At 51.5% G+C, this 26097-nt stretch overlaps 1 protein-coding gene across 2 annotated transcripts; it reads right to left on the bottom strand.

The window, feature by feature from the left end:
- Positions 1-3707: 3707 nt before the first annotated feature.
- HPCAL4 (hippocalcin like 4) lies at positions 3708-15314 on the bottom strand. 2 transcript variants are annotated; one of them, XM_025983643.2, is made up of 4 exons: positions 14848-15314; positions 9404-9573; positions 9063-9278; positions 3708-7750 (listed from the first exon to the last, which is right to left on the bottom strand). In XM_025983643.2, exons 1-4 carry the CDS (start codon positions 15005-15007, stop codon positions 7553-7555), a joined length of 744 nt encoding a protein of 247 aa, XP_025839428.1. In that variant the 5' UTR covers positions 15008-15314; the 3' UTR covers positions 3708-7552. The 2 variants fall into 2 exon arrangements, with proteins under 2 accessions (XP_025839428.1, XP_025839429.1); XM_025983644.2 differs by having other exon boundaries at positions 9404-9602; positions 14848-15007.
- Between the last annotated feature and the right edge of the window lie 10783 nt (positions 15315-26097).

The following is a 26097-nucleotide window of genomic DNA, read 5'->3' as shown; positions in this document are numbered from 1 at the left end:
GGGCATGTGGCTGGAAGGGGGTACAGAATGGAGGCATAGGCCCAGCCTCCACCATGTCCTGGGGTGGGGGGAACCAACCAAACCTCGTGCGGGAGGAAGGGGAAAACAATAAAAAACTTTTAGGATTGGGGTAAGTGTGTTTAGACTTGTCCTTCTCCCGATTCGATAGATTGTTTCCATGGATGGCCCCCAACTTTCTCTAGTGTGCCTGCCCCTTGGCGATGTGAGTTGGTCACACAGACCTGGATGAGCCTTCGCAGGCTGCAGGGATGGGCACCATATGGCTAAGATTGGGGAGACACTCTGTGAGCAGAATGAGCTGATCAGCAGAAAAAGATGGGGAAAGATGTGCAGAGGGCAGCAGAGACGCCCTGCAAGAGAGACCGTGCTGCCTTCACAGGGGGCCGCCTCCGGTTCAGACAGCTTCCCAAGCCCCAGGTGAGGCTGTCCGTGTCTAAAGCCCCACGAGATTCTCCGTGTCACTTTAACAACTGCTCCCCCAAAAGCTGGTGGCTGTTGGTTTTGTCTGACTGGCAACCTGTCCCACCCTCTTCTTCTACAGTTGACTCTTGTGAAGCATGGGTTTGAAGCGCGTGAGCCCACTTAAATGCAGATTTTTTTCAATAGATATATGTACAGTACTGTAAATGTATTTTCTCTTCTTTATGATTTTTTCTTTATGATTTTCTTAAAACATTTTCTTTTCTCTAGCTTACTTCAGTGTAAGAATAGTGTATAATACATATACAAAATATGTGTTAACCAGACTATCTTACTAGTAAGGCTTCCAGTCAATAGGAGGCAATTAGTAATTAAGTTTTGGGGGAGTCAAAAGTTATACGTGTATTTTTGAATGCTTGGTGGTAGAGGGGTGGTCAGTACTTCTAAACCCCGCATTGTTCAAAGGTCAATTGTAGTAACAGGCCCTACATCCCTGCCTCTCTGGTCGCAGGAGTGGGCCCGTGAACTAGACCTGAACAGCAGTTGAACCAGGAATGAGCCTGGGACCCCAGCTGAGCCACTCTCCTGTACTGCTATATAGGGTTGCGGGGAGATTTGGCTCTTTCTGCTCCGGGGTTATTAATTTGGGGCAACGTGAGCTGGAAACCCATCTTTCCTTGTAGCAGGTGAAAGAACGTGGGAGAAGCCCTCTGGAACAGACAGTGAGGTCACCAAGACAGAGAAGCAGAAGCAGAGAGGGGGAGAGGATGTAACACTGAGCCTCTGGATCCAGCAGTACCCAAATTCCCAATTATGGGAGCCAATAAGCCTCCCTTTTTGCTTGAGCTTATTTGAATTGGGTTTTGTTCCTTTGAAACCAAACAAGTCTCGATTAATCTAGTCCTCTTACTCACACTGACATGAGTAGGCCTCTGTCTAAGGATCCTGTCTGACTCTGTGTTCAGTTCCTTTAAGAACTTTCCCTAGATCCCTGTTTGGAAGGGTCAGAACTCCATCCTAGACTGTCCTTTCCACCCTCTTAGGCTTCTGGCCACTGTCTCTGTCTTCTCTGTCACACCCTGACCACTGGCTTGGTGCAGGGGTTCCCTGGCTCTCTGCATGCTGCACTTCCGCCAACACTTCCCCTCAGGGTTCAGCTCCTCTGCAGGTGGATGAGCTGGGAACACAGCCCTCCGCACATGACTCCAGGATCCCAGCCCCTGAACTGCTTATCCGGGGCCCCCTGACCCAGCAAGCCTGGTCCTGTTGGCTGGTCTTTAGCAGAAGCCACTTGTTCCATGAAGCCTCTCTTTACCCTTCTCCAGACCCCCTCTCCCCACACAGAAAACACAATAAGCAATAGCCTTGATGTGAGAAGAGTCGAGTTCAAGTTGAAGACTTGCCATTCCCTGAACCTTCATTTCCGTGTCTTAAAAAAAGAAAAAGACTTTAAACATGTGCTTGGCAGAGCTGACAGGGAATCACATGGAAAGCTGTTTGGTAGCTAAGATGGACTGTGTCCACATGAAGGGTCAACTGAGGCTTGGGAGGGTTTCGCAGAGAAGGACATCATTGAGACAGGGAATGGGTGGCCCAGGGAGAGGCAATGGCTTGTGGATAAGCACGGAAGCGTGAGAGATGCCTTAGGGAAATGGAGGGCAACACAGGGTGGCTCAGATGTAGGGTGAAGGATGGGGGTGGGGAGGGAGAACAGGCTGCAGAGGTCAGCCGGTGGCAGGCAGATCATGAAGGACCTTGAGGGACTTTTAAGGAGCTCATCACATGGAGGGAACGGGGTGGAGATTCTGGAGAGTTGACATGGTCAGACTTGCACTTTAGGAACATCACTCTAGCTCCTTAGGGACAGTCGGATGGCACCCAGGGCAAGCCTGGAAGCAGGAGGTAGACCAACCTGAGTTAGAGGTGATGAAGGCCAGGAGGGTAGTTTTCAGGAGATGGTAACCCAGGACCTGTGCTCCCCAAGGTAGGCAGGGAGCAAAACTACCCCCCTCAGTGAGGCTTTGGCTGGGAACAGCAGCCCTAAGTTCTTGGGCTCCTGAGTCACCTCCTGAGGTTTATGGCTGCCCTGAGGCCAGGTCAGCCTCCTTCCTCTGTCCTAATTGCTTCCTGCCAAGGAAACTGGCCCCCTCCAAGCGTCCTTGAGAAAATCCTTGTTAATGCAATTGAGTGTTTCAGGAGGAAGCAGTCACCTCCAGCTGCCACTGCCCCCAACTCCCTGCAACAAACAGTGCCTCACTGGTCACGGCGGGTGGGGGGTGGTATTCTAAGAAAAACACATCAACACTAATGCCATTCCGGGAGGTCACAGGGCCTGGGCTGGTCTCCTTGTGGATGGTGGACCAGGTCACGCACTGCACAACCCCCTTGACCAGCAGGGCGGGTGGGACTGAAATCCAAGATCTGCTCCACTTGCCAACCTGTGCACCACGGCAGGCTGTATTTATTCAGAAGAAGGGGTATACTTTTCTCATTAGGCCAAAGGTGCCATCCACTGGCCCAGCTGCATACTTACAAGGCTGTTTACACTCGGAAGGGTGACTTTTCCTAATTTGCACAACAGGCATCATATGGCCTAATTGTAATCCTGGCTCTTGGCTTTTCTCCCCACTCCCTGCCATCCACTCGTTTGGGCTCAATGATGCCTTCCACTGGACAGGGGGAGAAACTAAGTCCAATGTTGTCTGCCCTAAATTAGCTCTGCCCACAGGCCCACATATCAGCACCAGGTCATTGATGGATGAATGGACCAAGCCCCCCCCCCCATAAGCCAAGCTCAACCAATCAGATTCGTGCACTTGAGAACTGAACTAATTGATGCAGACAGGAGTTGTCATCTGTTGGAAAGTCTTGATAGAGTTGGGGACGCAGCCACTTTTTGAAGGGAAATCAAGGAAGTCTGAAGAGAAACTGAGGAAAGAACAAATGCCAGATGCAAATATTGCCAAAGGGAAGAGAGAGGCCCAGAGTGAAGAAGGGAGAGGCCCCGCTGCCATTTCCAGTTCTTTCGAGGCTCTGTCATTCTTGATTTTTCCCTCTTCAGGGTCCCTTGTAATCTGCCCACCCCCTTCTTTGAATTAGCTCGAGTGGGTCTCTGTTCCACGCAACCAGAGTCCTTGCTGGAACAAGGCCTTCAGTCCCAAGGAGGTGACTGAGGTACCCCCACTGTTGAGCTGTCCCCAGGCCTCTTCTCCCCATGTCCCACACCCCAGCCCTATCTCAGCTTAGGGAAGAGTAAGAGCCCTCAGCATGGTCACACCTTTTATTCACAGTCAGTGAAAAACACACCATACAGCACAGGGTTGAACAGTGAGAACAGTCACTGTGGCCACAGCCAGGAGCAGCACATGTGGAGGGGATGGGGGGCCGCACTAGAAAATGAGTTGGGATGCCCTCCTCTGCCACCCAGCTCCGCTTTTCCCCTCCACCAAGCAGGAAGGGTCCTACACCCTGGGAGGCCCAGTTCTGCCCCACCTTCTGGCAAAAGTAAAAGAAACCCTTGAAAATTTCAGGAAGAAAATTCCATATTTTTCTGAAACTTTGCAACTGTAGGATTTAAAGAATTTTTTTCAAAAATTATAAATAAAATATGTAGGAAATGTATTCTTTCTTCCACAGTGATCTCTAATGTCAGAACAAAACCTCACCCAGGGTGGATCTTAGGAAAATTTGTGGCTTTAGTAAATTTTTGTGTAAAAATATTTACAGCGTCAGCTTACTACCCCCTGTAGAAATGCCTGCGTGCTCTCTCACTCTCTATCTTTGCTTTCTCTTCTCTCTCTCTCTCTCTCTCTCTCTCTCTCTGTAGCAGGATGAATTTCTACCTCTAGAAATTGGCAGGAAAAGATTCAGTGCCTTTGCTTATGGGCTTCCTTTTTCTTAACTTTGGATTCAGAGGCAAGTTATATTATCCTGACTACAGCTCAAAGGACTGGAGCAGCCATCAGACGTAGACCTTGTTGATGATTTTTAGAGATAAAAAATAGGGGGTTTATCAATTAGCCCAAAAGATTGAGGGAGGATAGAATGCAGTTAGGAGGTAGATTCTGGAACCTTTCAATTCGGACTTGGTGCAAGAAGATACAAAACTTCAGAAGGAGAGTTTGAATATATCATCGTTTTCAAGGTCTATGTATTTTTGTGTGTCTGCGAGTCATGCTTCCATGACTCCTAACGTTGTGCTCTATGGCAAGTCACTCATAGGTGGCACAGGGATCAGAGGCCTGCCTCTCTTCTGAAAGCAGGGCTGGTGCTCTACCACAGGAGCCCCCGAGCACACAGTGCCTGGGACATCTAGAAGCATGTGGGAGCAAGGCCTGGCCTGCCTGTGGCTCCTCCCATCAAGAAGATGGTGGTCCTGGTTCCCAGCCTGGCTTTATGTGTTCACACCGCTGGGCTATCTGAGACTCTTTGGCCTAACTGGCAAATATTGCCCACAGCATATGTCTAAAAGCTTGGAATTATCAAACATGCTCTCATGGGTAGGACTTGCCCACCAGCTGAAGAAAAACAAGAATAGTTCTCCTGGGGAGGAATATGGTAGTAAAGACAGTGCAAGATGCTTCTGCGGTTCTGAGTCAGAGGCTTCCCAGGACAGCACTGACCTGTTAGCAGAGCTGCCCAGAAGCAGACGGAAGGTGCTTGAAAATGTTGGGAGTTCAACCAAGCTCCTGTTTCTTTTTGGAAGACCACCGCCTCAGAAACTTCTTAGCAGGAAGCTTGTCAAAGACCAAAACTAACTTAGCTGGCCCCACAGTCAACTTTGTATGACTCCGAGTCAGAGAGATGAGGAGGGAGAGACTCTAAAGGAAGAAACCCTCCTCGAGCCTTGGGTTCAAGTCTTGGCACCGTGCCATCCCCGACCGTTTGCTCTCACAAGGGATTCCCACTTTCTGTACTTCACTTCCCAAGTCTGGAGAGAGGGAATGAAAATCTCTATTTCCCCAGGCTGGGGGATAGGATGAGATGGAGTAGATGGCGGGCCTTTGAAAGCTATGAAGTTCTGTGTGATTGTGAGTTAGGTTAGATTCAACATTTGGGGGGGGGGGGCAGGAATCCCACTTTGTAAAAAGCCTTTACCAGAAGTCTCAGTTGAGCCAGGCTGTAGAGTATCTGTGTGTCTGCGGTGCTGACTGGTAGCACAAGAACATCTAATGACCAGCTCTTTAGAGCAATGGAATATTCCTTGAGGCATTACTGGATAAAAATCTGCTGGTTATGGCCTGATGATATGAATTCCCGGCCTTACCACATGGCCAGTCATAGGCAGAAGATAGAAAGAGAGTGGCAACAAAGTGGCCTTGCTACCTCCAAGGGCAGCAAGAAGGAAGGTCCAAGGGAGTTTGGGACCAAAGATCAGAGTCCCCAAGAGTTTCCACCTGCAGAAAGGGAGGACAGATGAGCACTCAGAAGAGACGTCACGTCTCTTTCCCGGAGATGCAATCTGGCACCGCTGACTCAGTGATCACTCCCTGCTCCTACCTTGGGCTGACAGCACCTGTGTGCTAGACTGTTTTCATCAGCAGTTCAAGAGGAAATCTGTCACTGTACATCGAAGCTAATTTCTGATCACAAGTACAGGAGGAAATAAAGTGAAAGGCTTGAAGAAGCAAGATTAATTTTCTGGCAGTCAAAGCATGCAGCTGTATAGCTCATTGACCAAAAGCAGAAAGCAGAAAGCAAAGCCAGTGCACCTGGAAGATGATGAATTTACCTGGCAGGCTGAGGATTTGGGGTTAGAAAGAGCATGTCCCCAGCACATTTTTAGGCATTTGGTCCCATAAATGCAGTCTGGCAACCTAAACAGTCCTCTTCTCCTAGCTCCTTCTGTTTCTATAGCAGAAAGAACAAGCCCACCCTTGAAACTAGACCAAATCCAGAAAGGAACTACCAAGATGTGGAAGCTACCCTTGTCTCACGCTCAGCAAACCTTGCTTTTGTTTGTTTGTTTGTTTGTTTGTTTTCTTTTTCTGAAGTCAGCATCCAACCAGGGCAAGTGCAGGATAGTTACTCAGTGAATTGAAAAAGGTCATTAAAAAGGAAGCAGCAGAAGCTGCTGATGGTGACACCTTGGGACTTAGTCTGATAAGAAAAAAGTGTTACTTGGTAAGTTTGCTGGTATTTTCCCTTTTTTTTTTTTCTCAGCTCTCCCTCACCGCCCCCCCCCCCAAGTTAGCATTCTCTATATTCATTTCATCATTTTACAAGAAACCCAGTAATATAAAGTATGCTTTAATATCCTAAACTAATAAAATGACTTTAGCTCTTTTAAAGGGTGCTAAAAAAAATAAGTATTACATAAATATCAGTGTTTCTTTCACAAACCTTCCACTCCTAGACACCCAAATACTTTTCATTTCATCCCTCTGCCGCTCTGGGTGGAGCTGAGCTGAAAGATTTAATAGTTCCTTTCAAACTAACTGGCCTTAGCACATCCTCTGCTCAGCTGTGTGGGACGTTCCCATCTGAGACTCTGACCACTGGAAGTTTGCCTCATTTCCCTTAGGAGCTTCCAGAGGGCACAGAATGTGTCTTGTAAACTACCATAACCCTAGCACCTAGAGGTGCCTGGCATCAAACAGGTGCTCAATAAATGTTAAGTGAAGAAAGGACTGAATGAACGCTCCAAAGGCTGGGGCCGGAGGGGCCAGGTAGAGTCGAGGGGGCAGGGCAGAGACCACCTTCAAGGAATTTAGGTCCTCAGCAAAGGACAGACCCACTTTGGCCCTTTAACTGGGATCTGTGAGACCACATCCTATAAAGCATAATCCCAGGAAGAACAGAATTCCAAAGCAGACCCTCAGCCCCCCTTCCTCAATCCTGCCTCTTGGGGCAAAAGCCAACTCCCTATGCCCAGTGGATGTTGGTTCTGGGCCAAAACTGGGGGTGGGGCTAGACCACAGAATACCTGAGGATCTGTCTCTTTTCCAGGGTGAGGTGGTCCCTCAAGGATATCGACTGAGGGGAGCAAGGGCTTGGGCAGAGGGGTGGATGGGCCAGAGAGTGAGGCTAGAGTACCCCTCCCCCTGAGAGATCAGAGGGTTGGGAGGTGGCCACGCCCCTCCTGGCCAGGGGCCCTGCCCCTCACCAGCCTCTACTTCTGCATGTCACATTGCAGCAGCAGTACAATGGATGGGTCACTCTTGGCCGCCTCCTTGAATTCCTCCAGCGTGATCTGGTCGTCCTTATCCTGGTCCATCTTCTTGAAGATCTTGTCCACACGCTGCTGGGGCGTGAGCCCATCTTGGTTCATGCGCATCATGATCACAGTGCCCACCATCTTGTAGATAGCCTGGTAAGGGTGGGGGGCACAGGGGGAACTGTGAACACTGACAGCCGGCAGGGATGATCAGTGATGAATGAAGGGGCCGGGGATGGGCAAGGCGAACACTTGGAGATGGTGAAGCTACTAGAAGGTGATGTATGGTCATTAAGACTGAATATTTAATGGGTATTTCCCATACATGTCTAAAACCCAGCTCTTCACCTCTAACCCGCTCTTCCAGTAGCATTCCCTGTCCTGGTAAGTAGCAAATTCATCTTTCTAGTTGTTCAGGCAAAAAAACCTCGACACCATTCTTAACTCTCCCTCATGTCCAATCCTTCAGCAAAACTTGTTGGCCCAAATTTTGCAGTAGGTCCCATATCCAATATCCAACCACTTCCATGGCTCCTCCAGAGTTGCTGTTCCCATCGGCTCCTGAGTGGCCTGCAGTGGAAGCATCCTAACTGGTCTCCCTGCTTCTACTGCCTTCCTGCACCCTTAGTCTGTTCTCCACAACAAGAATAGAGAGCTCTAAATGGTTTCCCATTTAGTCAAGTCTCAATCCCAGACTGTGAGACGCTAAGTGATTGGGCTCCTGTCTGACTAATTCCTACCACTCTCCCCTCATTCACTTCTCTTGAATCCTGGCCTCTTGGCTACTCCTTGAACACTTGCAAAAACAGTCTCACCTCAGTGACTTTGCATTTACTGTTCCCTCTGCATAGAACACTCTTCCCGCAGACATTTACATAATTAAATGTACACCTTATTCAGGTTGCTGCTCACATTTCACCCCATATACTGCTCCTCTATCCTTCTCCCTCCCCTTACTTTGCTTCTCTTCTTCATAACACTTTCTGCTTGACATAGCACAGGTTTTTTTCTTGTTGCTTTTAAATCTTCTCACTAAAAGAGTGTCCAAATAATTAAGCAGGAACTTTGAACAGTGCCTGGCGCAAGGTAGCCACTCAATACATATTCGGTGAAAAAATAATGAGTTCGAAACTTAGGCTCTGGAGTCAAACTCCTTGGATTTGAATCATGAACCATCACTTGCTATGTTTCCTCCTCTGTAAAATGGGGTTTCTGTTAGTACCTACCCCATAGGATTGCTGGGCAAAGCACTTAGTACAAGGTCTGTCCTACACTGTGCACCCAACCAACGCTAGCTAGCCACTGGGTCCTGGGAGGCGGGGTGTGGGGACAGGTGGAGTGCATCCAGGATGCTCCTGAGGGCCGACAGGAGGGTGCCTGGAGAGGGCTGGAGAGGACCTGCCGCGAAGACAAGGAGGGGCATCACCCCAGCACAACCTGGCCTCCCGGATCGGCCCCAGCGCACCTCGATGATCTCCAGCATCTCGAGGCGTGTGATGCGCCCGTCGCCATCCAGGTCATACATCTCAAAGGCCCAGTTGAGTTTCTGCTCGAAGCTGCCGCGGGAGGTGACCGAAAGGGCACAGATGAACTCCCGGAAGTCGATGGTGCCGTCGCCGTTCTTGTCGAAGGTGCGGAAAGCGTGCTGCGCAAACTTGGAGGCGTCGCCGTAGGGAAAGAACTGAGACGTGGAGGGAACGTCGGGGAGAAGCCCCAGCCCTGCTGTCCCTGCCCGCCTCCTCGATTGCCTGGCCCCGCCCCGCCCCCTGGAGTTCCCTGGCCTCGCCCGGCCGCCGGCCCGCCCACCTTGATGTAGAGCTGCTGGAACTCCTCCAGGTTAAGGATGCCGCTGGGGCAGTCCTTCAGGAAGCCCTTGTACCACTGCTTCAGCTCCTGCTCGCTGAACTCGGTGTTCTGAACCAGGTCCTCCAGCACCTCTGGGGCCAGCTTGCTGTTGGTCTTCCCCATGGCAGGGCCTGGGGGGCAGGACCTCCTTCAGTTCCATCTAGGGCAAGGCCCTCACCTCAGCAGCGATCCCCCAGGACCCCATAGGACAGGGTTCCCTTTCTCCACAACAACCCCTCCCATAACAAACCCTACGTTCCCACAGCCAGGATCCATCCTTCCACAGCAGGGTGTGGCCCCTCCTGTCACCACCGCCCTCAACAAGCCCACCTTCCTAGAGCTAGGCCCTATGGTTCACACGCCTTCCGTAGGAGGTCCTGCCTCCTGGCCCCCACACAGGAAGGAATCTCTCCCCCCATCAATGCACGCCCCACAATGGCAAGGGCTCCTTTCTCCACAGCAGCACCCCCCTCCTCACAGCTGGTTTCCTCTCCCAGCACCTAGGATCTCCGCCCCCAGGTCTCAGCGCCCCACCTTCTCCCTGATGGTGCTGACTGATGCACAGTCTTCCTGCATACCTTCCCTCTCCCGCGTACACCTGCCAGAGCTCCCCACACCCCTAGAACAGAGTCTTAATCGTCTCCTTGCAACTTAGAGCTTTCCACCCTCGGCCCCTAGCCACCTTGCTGCAGGCTCTTCTCCACCCAAGGACCTGAGGAAAGTTCCTTATGTGTCCCCCCCGGCATCATCTCCCAAGTTCTCCCTCGAGGCTTTTGGAGCCACCCCAGCAGGAAGCTTCTCTCCCTCCTTCCTCTGTACAAATAGAAGTCCTAGTCGCATTGAAGGCCTTGACTCATCCTGCTTTTCATTAGTCATTCAGTCCCTGAGCAATTATTGAGGCTGACTGTGGGTGCTAGTCCCGTTCCATGATGGGGATAAAGTAGATATGGGCCAACCTTCAGTAACTCATACTTGGGTCAAAGAGGTGGCTGGCTGATTGTCAAGGGCCTTCCATCCATGCTAAGGGGCTTGGCCGTTACCCATAGGGATTTTAAAGCAAGGGCTAGGAAGATAGCATTCAGTGCACAAACAGACGCTTTCAGCAGCAGGTCCTGAACTAGGTGCGGGGATGAGAGAGAAGGAATGTGTTTAGAATTTTTTCCTTTGGCTACAGTATGCAAGACGGCCTGGGTGGCGGGAAGATGGAGACCAGAGATGGGCCTGCTGCATAGTTCAGGTGAGAGATGGTGACACTAGGGCAGAGGCCATGGAATGACGTGGATGGATTGAGACATGTTAGGAGAGGCGGTGGCAAGGCTTGGGTTGGTGACTGAATGTGGGGGGTGTACAGAGAAGTTGAGGCAGATGTTTAGATTTGGGGCTGAATGGGGGCACCTTGGTGGCTCATCTGCCTTTGGCTCAGGTCATGATCCCGAGGTCCTGGGATCGAGTCCCACATCAGGCACAGGGAACCTGCTTCTCCCTCTCTGCGTCTCTTATGAATAAATAAATAAAATCTTAAAAAAAAAAAAAAGATTTGGGGCTGGATGAATGGAGGTGGTGTTGCTGAGAAGCAGGTTCTGTTCCCCACTGGAACAGAAGCCGCTTGTGTAGCCTGTGATGGAGGCAGTTTCTGCAGGAGGCATAGGACCTCCCCAGGATATATCGGGAGCGAGGCCCTGCCAGGCCCTGAAGGTGGACATTCTCATCTGACCTCCATGGGAGGAATATCCTGAGTTTCCTAGGAAACTGAGGTTCCTAGGAATCCTGAGATTCCTAGGACATGGCCCAAGAGGTAACTTTGACCTGTCTGGGGTCTCTCTGGAAGGGCACCAGACTCTGACCCCGGGGTAACCAATCATGAAGATACTCTGGAAAAGGAAGTTGTCGGGCCAGCAGAAGGATTCCACTTCCATAGCCCGCTGCATGCCAGCATGGTGGCTTCTCATCCCTACTGCCAGGAGTGCCCTGAACAACCAGATCTGAGATTGGTCTCTTCCATGCCCCCTCCTTGCTAGGTGGCTTCCAGTTAGTTATAGGATATCTCTGGGCCTCAGATTCCTCCACAGGGCCTTGAGGAAGATCAAGTAGCAGCAGGAGTAGCAACATCCTCCCCCACCTACCACCACCAGAGGATGTGGAATCCTCCATGCTCCCAGGAGAAGCTAGGGAGGGGGAGGCATGCCATCTTCAGGAACCTGGAGGTGGAGTCCAGGACAGCTACACTGGGCACAAGGATGCTGGCAGTGCCTTTAAGCTATCTCCTTATTTTAGTGAAAACTGGAACCCGGAGAAAGGAGAAAGCTGGCTCAGAGTTACGTAGCAGGTCAGTGGAAGAGTCCAGATGAACACCCAAGCTGAATCCCTGCCATCCTCTCCAAATTATGGTTCCTCTCATCCAGAATAGACCTTCCCCACTCCTGCCTGCCTTCTTGGAAAACCCTAGCTCTGTTCTCCCTCTTGGCCTCTTACTGAACTCCAGGCCACCGTATCTGACATCTAGGAAATATCCATCCCTGGGGGTGACCCAACAGCTCCCCTGACTCCACTCATCTACAAGCAGACACCCTCAACCTGCGGCCATTGTCCCACTGCATCAACCTTTCCTTCCTCCCCTCCCTCATCCCAAGGGGGAAATGTGATCTTTGTTACCTTTAGTTTCCCCTCTTGCTTTTTCCCTAGGGCCAACAGGCACCAAGTTCTGTTGTTCTTTCCTTTGAAGCACTCCTGGAACCTCCACCGTGTCCTCTGTCTCCCCATCGTCAGGGCCAGGGGCACAGCCTAGGGGCTGAGAGCCTCCTGCTGCAATGCTGCACACTAAGCCATGCCCCTGGGCTCAGCTGCCTCAGAGGGAGTGCCTTCTGATTTCCCTGTTTTGAAGCAAGGCCATTTCTGGTTTTGGCCAGAAGTATGACATAGGCTAGAGGTGCACATGCCCACGAGGCCCCTCACACTCTAGAACCCTGTAAAATCTGGACAGGTGCCCACCTTACCTCCTGTTGCTCCCCTCACAACTACATGCTTCCCAGTTAGACCTCACAGGCCAGGACCTGGCTCCCTCTCGCATAGCTGCCTTCCCCTCCCCTAATACCCTTTCTTTCCATCTGGGCTGGTACGGCTCTCTCATTAGGCCTGAAGGGCCTTTCTTATGATCAGCCTCCCCCCGCCTGGACAGTGGACAGTCAGCAGCACAGATTCAGTATTTGAGGGCTATGGACCTGAGCCCCACAAGTGCATAGACTCCAGAACTCTCTGACCTTCACCTGGTGCCCTAGAATTCCAGAATGGAACCTGATTTGGGAGAGATCTTTGTATGAAATCCCGGCCCAAGCCAAAAAAAAAAAAAAAAAAGTTCTTCAAGTCTTTTGCTCAATGGCAAAGGGCTCATGGCCTCCCTGTACAACCAAGTGCGCTGGGAGAGTGAGAAAAGCCCTCTTCCCATGGTCCCGAGGTGTGCCCTCTCATAGCTGCCCCACACCAGTCCCGTTCTCCCCTCGGTGCCTGCACGGAACTGCCTGCAGAGCCCCAGAAGCTATGTCTGGAACTCAGAGACGTTCAGTGAATGTCCCCTGGTGGATTCCAGAGGACAGAAGCCCCTTCCTCCTCCTTGGGATGGCGGCAGTCTCCTGCCACTGCGCCCAGCTCAGAGACAATGGAACCCAGACCCGGGGAAAGGACGGGGTCGCCCAAGGCCAACCGCAGCCCATCAGTACAAGGTCCAGGCCTTGGGGGCATGGCATGTTCTGTTGGGGCTGCGGCCCTGCAGGACATGGGCAGGCCTCTTTGCCCACCTCTGGAGGGCTGCCCTCCAGCTCTGAGGGGGGCTGGCACTGCCCCCCACCCAAAGCCACCACCCCTTTGTGCTCAGAGGCTCCTTCCAGAGGGCAGAGCTCAGGGTCGTGGGCTTCGTGGGCTTCGAATGAGGAAGTGACAGTGAGGGTGGGAGGGATTGAGGGATGCGATAATCCCACACCCTCACCCAGCTTCAGAGGAGCTGGTGCTGAGACAGTTGCCATGGCGACAATAGCTCCCTGGTCAGGAGATTTTCTCTTTCCTCTCCTCCCTTTGCTCTCCTCCAAGCAGCAGCCATAGCGGCAGCAGCCAGGTCTTCTCCCTCTCCTTCTCACTGAGGGGCAGGGCATGATAAACAAAGCGTGTCCATGCCACATGGGCTGGTGGCCTGGGAGGGACTTAAACGCAGCTGAGAAGGGGCCTAGGCCTGCAGAGCATGTGCAACGGGGAGGCCCGGATAAGGAGCCATGTCCCCTTGGTGAGGACTAACGCCCTCGGGCCCCTTCTATGAAATGTCCTTATGGCTCAGGGTAATAGTGCAATGGTCCCGTTTGCTCGTACTCAGCCACAGAGCCAGAGCGTGTCAGCGTTGGAAGGCCGTTCGAGATCAGCTCCTCCGATCCACCCCCTGTCCTGCCCCTTCCCCATTTCATGAAGAATCAGAGAGGGAAGTGACTTGGCCAAAGGCAAACAGCAGCTGAGACAAAAGCAAGCTTTAACCCAGCTCTTCTGCCTTCCAGATTCAGGCCACCTTAGGGAATAGAGTGACACAGTCCACATGGAGCTTTGGCAGGTCCTTGTGGAACAGCAGGAACATAGAGAGGGAGCGGCTGGGCGCAAGAGGGCCAGGGAGGATCCAAATTAGAGATGTTTGAGATAGAATAAGAGGACTTTGCGCCTGTGAGGGGTGAGGGGAGAGGGGACGGCGGGGACCTTGGCAGCAGGACAGACTGGTGTGCTGGGGGTGGTGCCCCTGGCTCATCCGAACAGGGGGCCTCTGCTTAGCCCTGGGACCATGGGGCGGGGGTGTTGCTGTTGAGAGAGCGTGAGGAGGAGAACTGGGAGGGGGGGAGCTTCTTTCCTCCCCCAGATATGCTGTGAGCTCTGTCCACCTGAGGGGTGGGAGGTGGGGACAGTGAGAGGGACAACAGGAGGTGGGAATAGGCCCTCTTTGGAGGTGGGGCCGTCTTGGGGGGCAGGGGCCTGGTGATGTGAAGTGCACAGCTAGCTGCTGGTGGGACCGGATGGTGTGGGTGGGGGCTATCCGTGGAGGTGGGAGGTTGCCGTGATGCTGGGCCACTACCCATCTCCAGAGAGGAAGGGTGCTCGGTGCTTCCTCGAGCACACCCCTAGTGTGTGTGTGCGTGTGGGTGTGGGTGTGTGTGCTGGGGGTCAGAGCAGGGGGTGTTCTTACCTGAGCTGGGGGTAAGGAGGCGGCTGTGCCTCCCGCCCTGGCACCCGAGGGACCTGGACGGGGTGGGAATCCCCTGCCCAGGGGCGGCCCCCCAGACGCCATGGGGGAACCGGGGGTCAAGGGGGGCAGGAGAGGGGAGCGGGAACGGGGAGTGGAGGGGGAGGGGACAAGAGCCTCTGCCCGGCCCCGCCCGCGTTACCTGAGGCCGCTCGCCGGGTCGCTGGATGGCCGTGAGCCTCGGCGGGCCGCGAGGACCGAGACTGGCTCGCGGGCTGGCGGCCAGGCTCTCCGAGGTCCGCACCGGAGCCGCCTCCCAGCTCTTGTATCACTGTGTCTCTCGGAGGCGACACGATTTGCATAAGCCCCGCCTCACCCCGGGCAGGTCGGGCGCTGATTGGCTCCGCTGGGGCGGAGTGGCAGGCGGGGTTTCAGGTGGGGACGGAATGGCCAGTGAGGCCCGGCGGCCCGAGCGCGCCCCGCCCGCCCGCGCTGACCTTCTGCGAGTCGCGAGGAAGTGGCGGCGGGGGCCGGGGGGGTGCTGTGCCCCCAGCGGTGCCCCGCCCTGGGGTTCAGGGCCCGGGCCGCCGTCTGGGGCCAAAAGTGATGATTGAAGTGGATTCGCGAAAACAACCGCACGGTTGCTGTGGAAACGAGAGAGCCACAGCCGAGTCTCTAAGCCCTTCCCTTCCAGGGCCCCAGCCGGGGGTGGGGATGGAAGAGGGGATGAGTCACAAGATGGGACCCCCTCCGTGTCCCATCCGAAACGGGAGGAGGGCGACGAGGAGCTGCCGAGTAGCGGAGCGGGGTTGGGGAGAGCTGGGGGGGGCGGCCCACGCCTTCCTCGCCCCCGCAGCACACCCGCCGCACGGAGCGGAGGTGGGGGCGCCCGAGCGCAGCCCTACTGGCCCCACGCTCGTCGTGGGCCCCCGACAGCCCCTAACGCCCGTCCTCTCCAGACAGGCCTTGCTTGTTGCTCACGGAGCCCCCACCCCAGGGGGGCCGCTCGGGATCTCCTCCAGAGGGTCCCGCTGCCTGCCCCGCGGACCCTCCTTTCCCCACCCTCCCACCTTCCCGTCCCGCAGACGGAGCCGGTCCCCAGCCGCCGCCAGTCTCCAGTCTCCGGCCTCGGATGTTGACACAAGCCCGAGGCGGTTTACACTGAGTGGGTCTGGAAGGTTTCAGGGCCCCGGGAACACCTCTTCCCTGCACTTGGGGGTCTCCCCAAAGCCCGGCCGAGCTGCCCTGGCTGCTCTGGCAGCTGAGAACTCCCGACCCAAGGAGGCGGGAAGGAACCCTTTGATTCCGACTTGGGGGGGTTGGGCTTGGGGTGGGTAGGGGGAGGAGAGCAGGTCGCTCCCCGACTGAGCCACGTGCGGGGGAGGGACTTCTAGGCCGCTGTCAAAAGTGGGGCGGGGCGTCTGGGGATTGGTCCAATGGGAGCTGGGATGCTGAAGAGCCGCGGCGGGAAGAGGCCCGGCAACTGGCCAAAGAGCACAAGTTGAGATGGTCCTGACGATGGGGGACGAGGACAGGCCAGCCAAGAGTGGACAAAACCCCCGGGGCCAGGCTCCCTGGGGTTTAACCAGCCGACGTCTTTTTTTTCTTTTTTTTTTTTTAAGGAACTGTCCCATTCCCTCTGGAACCTGTTTTGCGGTGGCGTTCTCCCGGCTGCAGGCTGTCTCCTCTCTGGAGCCCTCACAGGATGACAGCAGTACCTGGGCCTCCAGTTAGCTGGCACCTCCCTGGCCCCTTGGCTGATGATTCACAGGAACAGGTGTTTGGAAAGCCCTGACACTGTCACTTCCTGAGCACCTTCTCCCACTTCCTGTGGGCCCCGGGGACCTAGGGATAGGCAAAAACTCACCCCTGTTCACAGTGACACGGATACTATTATGATCCCCATATACCAGATGAGGAAATTGAGGCTCAGAGCACTTAAGCGACTAGCCCAAGGTCACAAAGCTAGTAAAGCGGCAGAGCTGGGATTTGAACCCAAGCAATCTGCTCCAGAACCCACACTCCTAGCCAGAAAACAATAGTGCCTCTCCTTAAGATTTTTCAAATCCTTAAGTGCAGAAACCTTGGTTTGGAATATTCTTTGCTGATCCTCCAAGCCATGAGAAAGGCAAAGCCCAGCCTGTTGGGAACAGCTTCTCTGACTCTGAGGTGGTCAAGACATAGTAGAGCTGGTAATCATGAAAGCAAAAAGAAGCTCCTCTGAACTGCAAGAGGGCCAGAGTGTGACCGCTCCTGACTTCCCAGTCCCCCACCCTGGAATCAGCATGGGATCCAGGAATCCCAGGTGACCAGAGAAGGCAGGCAAGCGGCAGTTGGTGAAGCAGGACATGTTGGTCTTGCTCTAGCTCTTTAAACCAGGTACGACCACCCATGCAGCCTCGCCCATGAATCATCTCAGGTGTCTTGACTGTTCCTGAGCTGCCAAGCATAACCCATCTTCACCTGCTTGTAAGACTTGAGACCCTGATCTTGATCCTGCCTCAGCCTTTAGGTTTGATGCGTAAAGCAAAAACAGTTGACGTTGACCGAGTTGCTTCACTCTGTACTAAACTCTCTGCCAAGTCCTTTGTCTGTATCATCTTACTTAATCCCACAGATGACCACTGCCATTAAAAATATCTAACAATCCATTCAGACGTGAGCATTGCCAATCAAAGTGGATGCTGGCCTTGGTGCTAGACCAAAGACTTAGTAAGTCTCTGTCCTGCCAAGAGTTAACCCCTCAGTTACCAGATCAAGGGGAATAGGCAGAAGAAAAGCTAGGGATGGGGTGGGGGAGCCCAAGGCCCATGGTTCTTCGTTTACAATCAATTTGGAAGTATTGTGGTGTTTTAACAACCAATTCAGCTGTACCGGGGACTGAATATCAGCTGTGGTATCATTACTTTATTTCATGGCAGTGGATGGAAGTTCAGAGAGGTTCAGCAACTGGCCCACTGTCATACAGCTTGTTAGCAACAGAGCTGGATTCTGATCCAGGTCTGATTCCAGAACCCACACTCTTATCACTGACTGACTTGTGTTTCTAGGAGGAGGTTGTTGGGATTTCCACTTTCTATGGCTAAAGGCTGAGCCAGAAGAATGTGATTTATTTTTTTTTATTTTATTTATGACAGTCACAGAGAGAGAGAGAGAGAGAGGCAGAGACACAGGCAGAGGGAGAAGCAGGCTCCATGCACCGGGAGCCCGATGTGGGATTCGATCCCCAGTCTCCAGGATCGCGCCCTGGGCCAAAGGCAGGCGCCAAACCGCTGCGCCACCCAGGGATCCCAGGAAGAATGTGATTTAAGTTCTGACTTTTGTTGTGGCCTTGGCTATTCTCAGGCTTGGAGCCTTGACAACACCTGTTCCGTGCTGCTGAGGGTGTGGACCCTGGTCCTGCAGAACGAGGAGCGCAGAGCAGACTGTCTTCTCTCTGGAGCCCTCACAGGATGACAGCAGTACCTGGGCCTCCAGTTAGCTGGCACCTCCCTGGCCCCTTGGCTGGTGGCCCCTTGGCCATCAAATGGCCAGAGATAGAGCCAGTGAATAACCCCCTAGACCTTGTGTGTCATGTAAGTCCTACCCAGACTGCCTGGAATGGTGTGCATGTGTGGGAGGACCCAAAAGGGGGCACAGAGGGAAATCCCAGCAGGGTTTCCATGTCAGAGGTCTGCAGGCTATGGCCACTTCATTTTGCTTCCTGAAGTGCTAGCCTTCCTCACACTGGGTACTGCCAAGGCCTTTGTGATGGATATCACCTCCCTAACTCCCTGGGTTTCTCAGCCTTGTCACCAGTGCAGCCTGGTGACAGCTAGGATTCCCCTGGGTCCTAGATATTTCACAGCCTTTGTGACTGGGAGACAGTGAGATCACCAGCTTTGGACTCCTTCCCTCTCCCTTATTGGCTAAGCAGGACTTTTTTTTTTTTTTTAATTTCCAAAATAGTAATCTGTTATCTTTTTTCTTTTCCTGTTAATACATGGTAGCTTAAAAAAAAAAAAAAAAAAGATACTAAGAGAGAGGAAGTTCCCTCTGCAGTTCCTCCTTTGAGTGTTACCTGCAGGGGACTTTGTGTTTTGTCCACCCCTTCATTCACCTTCCTCTGGAGAAGCCCTATAGGTGTAGTGGGTTAAACATGCAGACTGTGGAGCCAGGCTGCCCGGGTTTTCATCCCAGCTCTATCACTTACCAGCTGTGTGACCATGGGCAAGTTACTTAACCTCTCTGTGTGTCAATAAGGATAATAATAACAGTCCCCACATCAAAGGGCTACTCTGAGGACTAAAATGAGTTAGTTTGCGCAAAGGGCTTAGAACAGATTTTTGCTTTGGGGAATTACACAGGCCTGACTGTGTGCAGTCTTGATTAGAATTATCAGCCTGGGTGTCCTGCCTTCCTGTGGACAAGGGCTCAGCATGTGACTCAGGTAGGGGGCTAAATAGGCACTCTGTCCCCTGCCCAAGCTAATCTGAATCTTGAGTAAAGCAACCCAAGCATGCTAGATGGTTACCACTGGTTTATTCCAGGGCAGTGTTCTGGAGATTGTCCACTCATTCCTCCTACCTGACTCCCCAGGGGTGACTCTGATACACATCCTTTCCAAGACCGAATTCTTCTTCTTTTCCTCCTACATCCTTCTCCCAAATCAATCAATCTATGTATCATCTATCTCTCTTATCTTCCTTCCTTTTACAACTTAAGTTATCTAGAGGTGATTTCTGCTTGCTTGCAGAAAACATATATGAGTTTGGCATAGTTCTCTATCAGTTATGACTCTTGGTTGCAAGTAACAGAGAATCCAGCCCACAGTGGGTTAAGCAAAAAAAAGAATGCAGTAAGAGAAAACCCAGGAGTAGACTGGACTTTGGGGATGGCTTGATTCAGGGGCTTAAACAGTATAATTAATATCTGACCTCTTTCCAAGGCATGGCTTTGCTCTTCTGTGTTGACTTCATTCTTGAGACCCACATAAAGGCAAGCTATCTGCCAGCTTGGCCAACACACTCTCAGGCTGGAGTGCCACAGAAAAAAAAAAGAGAGCTTCTCTTCCCCAGTGCTGGCAGCCAGTACCCTGGGCTGGTTCTCATTGACCTGGCTCAGAACCAGTCACTGAAAACAGGGGATCTGGTGCTCTGATTGACCAAGGCTGAGTCACTTACCCACGCCTAGATAAGGTCAGCTCCTCCCAAAGCCCGTATACCCAGGGAAGATGGATGTTCTTACCAAGGACAGCAGAAGTTCCTAAATTATAAGAACACACAAGCTATACTATCAGGGTGCCAGCAGGAAACAGATGGCACTCAAAGAGATGACTGAAGATCGGTCAGTAGGGGAACTATTTGCACAGTTTTGGGCCGGGTTGAGAGAAATCCATGAGATATTATCAAGCACTGGGACCAGCACCAGTGGAGAGCCATTACCACCTCCAGGCCTCAAAGGGCGAGGGGAGGAAGCAAAAATCTGTTGCTGTAGGAGGGAGTCTTCTAGGGAGAGTTGTGGCCTCTGGTAAGGAAACACAGCATTGCCAACACATGGCCTGGTACAGAGAGACTAAGGGTGAGTGGAATAAATGCCTTGACCTCCTTCTATTCCCATGTCTCATAGGTCTCCTACTTATGTCTCCCATTGGCCAAACCCAACTGGAAGTCAGAGGGCAAAGAAGCCCAACTGATGCAGTCCCCAGCAACCTCCTAGAGTGGCACCCAGAGGGTAGAGAGTGGAGAAAAGCAGAACACAAACCTAATAGGACTAGATAATATCTGTATCCATACCTATCTATATATACATGTTACATATTTGTATGTAAAATATCTATATATCAATCCAGGTGCATAGGCTTTCAAGTTAGATAGCTCTTGAACAAGTGTCTTAATCGCTCTGCAATTCAGTTTCCCAGTCTGTAAATGGGAATAATAAAAAGAAGTACTTATTGTGTGAGGCTCCAATAGGGAAGAGTGCTTAGTGAAGTGCCTGACATTCACATAAATATATAAACCATGGCTGTGAAAGTGCCGTATTAGTTGAGGCAAAGGCTAAGCTGCTATAACAAATAGACCCCAACATACAATAAGTCAAATGCAATAGAAATTTATGTCTGGTTTACATATAGTCTAGGGCTGCTGTCAGGTGGGTGGATGGCTCTCCTCCTTACAGGGATTTGGGACTGAGTTTCCATCTACTGTGTGGTTCCACCATTCCCTGGGGTCTTCAACCAATGGAAAGGGAAGGAGAGAGTGGAGGAGGTAGACAGTGAGGTGACCCAGAGGTTTCTAATTGGAGGAAGCCACTACCACCCCTAGGCTGGAGGCGCAAAAGGGAAAATGATACAAGCCCGAGCCCAGGCTCACTGCAGGGGGAAGTTGAGCAGAGCACCTGTTGCCACCACCACCAGAACCAACACTGCTGCCGCCCTGCAGGAAGTCAGGAGCTCACACTCTTGCTGATGCTACAGTCTGGAAGTCTGAAGTCACTTGCTGCTGTTGTTGGACACTAAAAGCCCAGCAACCAACGTGTGGTTACTTGTGCAGGAGAGTAGCGGTTATGACCCACAGGAAGAGGCCTGCCCCGACTCACTATAGGCAGTCACATGAGAACCTGTTTTTTCCTTTCTTCCTCCACCCTAAAACCCACACTAGAGAAGCAATCACAGGGATGGGAGTGAGTGTCTAAGAGCTCCCCGCTCCTCGCACCCCCTCCAGCTGCTGGAGCCTTAAGTCTGCCCTTCATGAGGCGGGGCTGGGAAAGAGCTTCGATGGAGACTTTAATTGAATTTCAAGAATCAAAAGTGATTGAGATAATGGGCTCAGAATTGGGGTAGGGATGAGTGGCCCGGTAAAAGGAATCAACTCCCTTGATCCAAGTGCCAATCTCCTTAGTGACCTCCTTCTGCCATTGCCAATCCCTGGCACAGCTCCTCCCTTACCCTGGCCCTGGGATGCTCAGCCACTGAGCCCAGGGAATGCCTGGTCCTTTGGCCACCTATATACACACACACCCCAGAACACCTGTCCAGCTCCAAGGGCCTTTGGGAATACAGGAGCAGATCAAGGCATTCAGGGACTGGCCTGGCCCTTCTAAGGAGGAGCAAGAATCCACCATGGAGGCCCCATAACCTCAGTCTGCACTTGTCAGAAAACACTTGGCTCACGCTAGGCCAGTCAGATGTTATTTCCTGGGAACTGGGAATTTGGAATTTGGGACGGAGAGGCACAGAAGCCTCAGTGTCATTAGAGCAGAAGCACATTGATGGCGGTGCTCTAGGGAGAAAGCTCTCTGGTCCACTGTTATGGGGTGGGGGCTCTAGCCTGGCCTTCTGAGAATTGTCTTGGTAGTTCAACCTTGTCTTATAATCCATGAGCTACTCCATGACTCTTCTAATGCTCATCTTCTGCTCTCCGCACTCACCCCCGCGCAAACCTTTCCCCCACTTAAGTTAGCCAGAGCTGGTTTCTAGGACTTTCAGTCAGATGATTCAACTAATAAAGGCCATTTAAGGTCAAAGACAGGAGGTGCAGTGAGAGGCAGAGGCCAGCAGAGGGCATTGTGGGCTCATTTTGAAGGGGCTTTTGAGTGGCCCCAAAGGTTCTGGAGGCCTTTGAAGGGAAGATGGGTGAAGGAGCCTGGGAGTGGGGACAAGGCTTTTCCATGCAGTATTTTATAGTAGCAAGTGTAGGAAGGGCACACAAGGAGATGGTGAGATGGAAAGTTGGAACCTTTGTTGCAACTGCATCTATCATTTCACTCACTGTGTGGCCTTGGGCAAGTCATATAATTTCTTTGGTTTCCTCATTTGTAAAACTGGGATAAGACTAGAACCTACTTGGGGTGCCTGAGTGACTCAGTCGGTTGTCTACCTTCAGCTCAGGTCATGAACCTGGGGCCCCGGGATTCAGTCCCACATTGGGCTCCCTGCTCAGCAGGAAGTCTGCTTCTCCCTCTGCCTGTGTCTGTGCCTTTCTCTCTGTGTCTTTCATGAATAAATAAATTAAATATTTTAAAAAATGATATAGTATTTTTTTAAAAAAAGGACTAGAACCTACTTTACAAGGTTATTGTGAGGATTAAATGCAATAATGCCTCTTAAGTGCTTAGAACATTGTCTGGCAAGGGACACCTAGGTGGCTGGGTTAAGCATCAGACTCTTGGTTTTGGCTCAGGTCATACTCTCAGGGCTGTGACATCGAACCCCAGGCTGGGCTCCACGCTAGATGTGGAGACTGCTTAAGATTCTTTCTCTCTCCCTCTCTCTCTCTGCACTTCCCCCCACCCTGGCTTATACTCTCTCTCTAAAAATTAAAAAAAAATTTTTTTAATTAAAAAAATTTTCTGGCAAATACACTCTTAATACATTTTAGTTATTATTATTACTCTCATTTCACTGAACACATTATCAAATGGCCAGAGATAGAGCCAGTGAATAACCCCCTAGACCTTGTGTGTCATGTAAGTCCTACATCTGTCTTCTTTTAGTTTTCATCATTCATCTGCTGAATACATATTTATTGGGTACCTATTACGTATTAAGCTCTGGAGATATAAATATTAAGGAGTCTATATTAGTCTAGGTTCTCAAGAGAAACAGAAAGGAGATGATAGATGATAGATAGGTAGATAGATAAAAAGGAATGGCTCATGCAATCATGGAAGTTAAGAAATCCCAAGACCTGCCATCAGTCACCTGGGGACTCCAGAGAGTTGATGCCTTAAGTTCGAGTCTTCATCCATCCGAAGACAGGAGACCAGTGCCCTAACTTGGAGATAGGCAGAGAGAGCAAATTCTCCCCCACCTTTTATTCTATTTGGGACTGAATGGGTTGGATGCTGCTCACCCACATTGGGGAGGGCGGTCTGCTTTACCGAGTCCAAATGTTCATCTCATCCAGAAACACCCTCACAGGCACCCCCAGAATAATATCTGGGCACCCTGTGGCCCAGTCAAGTTGATGTGTGATATTAACCATTACAAAGACCAATATGGCAACTCCTCGCATGCAGTTTATGGTCCAACATGAGCAACAGACACAAAAAGTAAAACAATGACTTTGTAATCCCACCTTGTCACAACATACTGGGAGAGAAATGAACAAGGGTCTGTCATCAAATAAGGGGGCGCCGAATTGAATGCAGAGTGGAGATCTAGGGGAGCATCTCCAAGAAGATGACATGTAAAGGATTGGCAGTGGGCAGCCAAGGGAAAAAAGGGGAAGAATGTTCTGGAGAGGAAGTGTGGCTCATTGCATGAGCTCAGAGAAGACCTTTGTAGCAGAAAGAGAAGGGAGTCTGCTAAGAGAAGTCTGTAGCCAGGAGTTTGGATTTTATCCTAAGGGCCACTAGACTGTTTTGTAGCTGGAGGTGGGTAATGTGAGCGCCTGAAGCACATTGTTCAGGGTGACTCGGGCTTCGAGGTAGAGACCAGATTGGAGAGGGCTGCAGGTGGAGGCGGCAGTGCTGGAGTGGTTGAGGGCTGGGGTCTGGGCTAGAGCGCCAGCCAGCAGCATAGGGAGAGGGGTGACAGGCAAAACTTCAGATGAGGCTTTGCATACCTGCTTCCATGGCCTCTGACACCAGTAACATGAAGGTGACTGGGAGCCTGACTCCCCGTTCTGGATACTGGGGACATCTGGGTGCTCCGTGGGAAGGTGCCTGTGCTTCAGGGTGCTGGGCAAGGGGAACCCCGACAGTAGCCAACCCATGGAGAGGGACGCACTAAACTTATTCCCTCTTCCTCGTAGACAATGGCTAGCTAGACTGAATTCAGGGCTCCATTCCAGATCTGAGTTCTAGCTCCTGCTCATGGGTGAGCACGGAGGAAGGGAAAGAGCCGGGCTCAGGACAAGTCGGATTCAATCCCAGCTCTGCCCTAAACTCCTGCTGGGACTTCACTACTTACGTGGCATAAGCAGGATTGTTTTTTGTTTTTTTTTTTTTAAGATTTTTAAATTTTTATTTATTTGAGAGAGCAAACATGAGCAGGGTGGAGAGGGAGAAGCAGCTCCCCCTTGAGCCAGGAGCCACATATGGGATCATGACCTGGGATCATGACCTGAGCCGAAGGCAGATGTTTAACTGACTGAGCCACCCAGGTGCTCCTGTAAGTAGGATTAAAATCCTGGGCTCACAGGATTTGTTGTCAGCATCAAGTGAGACGATGCATGAAAAAATACACAGCACAGTGTCAGGCACATAGTAGGGATTCAACAAATGGAAGCTGCTTCCTTATGCCTAGAGAAAGCTTTTGTTTCTGGCTGAGACTAGAGGGCCATCTGGGGCCAGGTCATATGATCTCACCTGGCTCTGCAGCCTCACTCACCTCCTATCTGCAGATGGAGCCTGGTTACATGGGGCTGGAGAATCTGTCTCCAGATCTGGAAGGTGGGGAGTTTGCCGGGGGCAGAAAGCGGCAGAGCTCGAAGTGACCCAGAGACTATCATCATATCATCTCAAAATTGGAAACTCTGGGGTGACTCCTGGGAATCTACATTCTCTGTACACTAAAATTTAAGAGCTGGCTTGTCTATCTTACTTGTTTGGGGTTCAGGAAGACTCGAGGCCAAAGGAGGGGAAGTAAGAGCAGGGTAGTGGGTGTGCTTGGGTGAGGAGCACGGGACAGGAAAGAAAGGACCCCCGGAATAAATGACATGTGCCAAGGGTGAGCTCACAGAGTTGGACTGCATTAGCAGGATGTTCCCCCTGTTTAAAAAGAACAAGCGCAACACTTCTGTAATGTGAATTCTGAAAGGAGAATTTGCAAGTGGGGAGAGATTTCTAAGTAAGTAACCCGGTTTTGCCCAACCTACACCCCCCATGGAGGCTGAGGAAACATTGCCAACTAACATACTAGTTGGCAAAAGGTACCCAGGAACCTCACTAACTAGGAAAGTTAATTATTTATAAGTACAAGTATTTATTAGTTCATCGGATACCATCACGAACATTGATAAGTGGTCCTCCTAAAATAACCACTTCTGAGAAACACCCATTGGTGCTCTCTGCTACTCCGCCCATGTCTCTGCACCCAGCACACACTGCCTTGCTCATTCTTTATAAAGCGCTCTGGGCTCTAGGGGGGAATCATCAGTTTATCTTTACCCTCAAATTACCCACATGTTAGTGGCTCTAAATAGTTTACCCTTTCCATCTGCTCTCCTGGTGGTGCATTATACTTGTCTGAGTAGTAGGTGGGCAGGGTTTCAACATTTTCTTAGAAGATTCAGGACTTAGTTTATCCTTTAAAGATGAAGATCCAGGAGCAGGAGACAGTGATGCTTGGGAAAATGTTTCTTTTATTTATTTTTTTAAATATATTTATTATTTATTTAAGAGAGAGAGAGAAAGAGAGAGAGCGCACAAGTAAAGGGAGCTGAAGAGGGAGAGGGAAAATCTGCAGGTTCCCTAATAAGCAGGGACCCTGATGTGGGACTCGATCCCAGGACCCTGAGATCATGACCTG

This window comes from Vulpes vulpes, chromosome 10 (assembly GCF_048418805.1).
Source record: "Vulpes vulpes isolate BD-2025 chromosome 10, VulVul3, whole genome shotgun sequence".
In the NCBI taxonomy this organism is placed as follows: domain Eukaryota; kingdom Metazoa; phylum Chordata; class Mammalia; order Carnivora; family Canidae; genus Vulpes; species Vulpes vulpes.
Note: the sequence above shows the minus strand (reverse complement) of the source record. Positions and strands in the feature narration are given on the sequence as shown.

Coding starts and splice junctions, on each gene's coding strand:
- HPCAL4 (XM_025983643.2), bottom strand. CDS start 15,007: ATGCAAATCGTGTCGCCTCCGAGAGACACAGTGATACAAGAGCTGGGA. Junction 9,279..9,403: donor TCCAGCAGCTCTACATCAAG/GTGGGCGGGCCG, acceptor TCCACGTCTCAG/TTCTTTCCCTACGGCGACGC. Junction 7,751..9,062: donor AGATGCTGGAGATCATCGAG/GTGCGCTGGGGC, acceptor CACCCTTACCAG/GCTATCTACAAGATGGTGGG.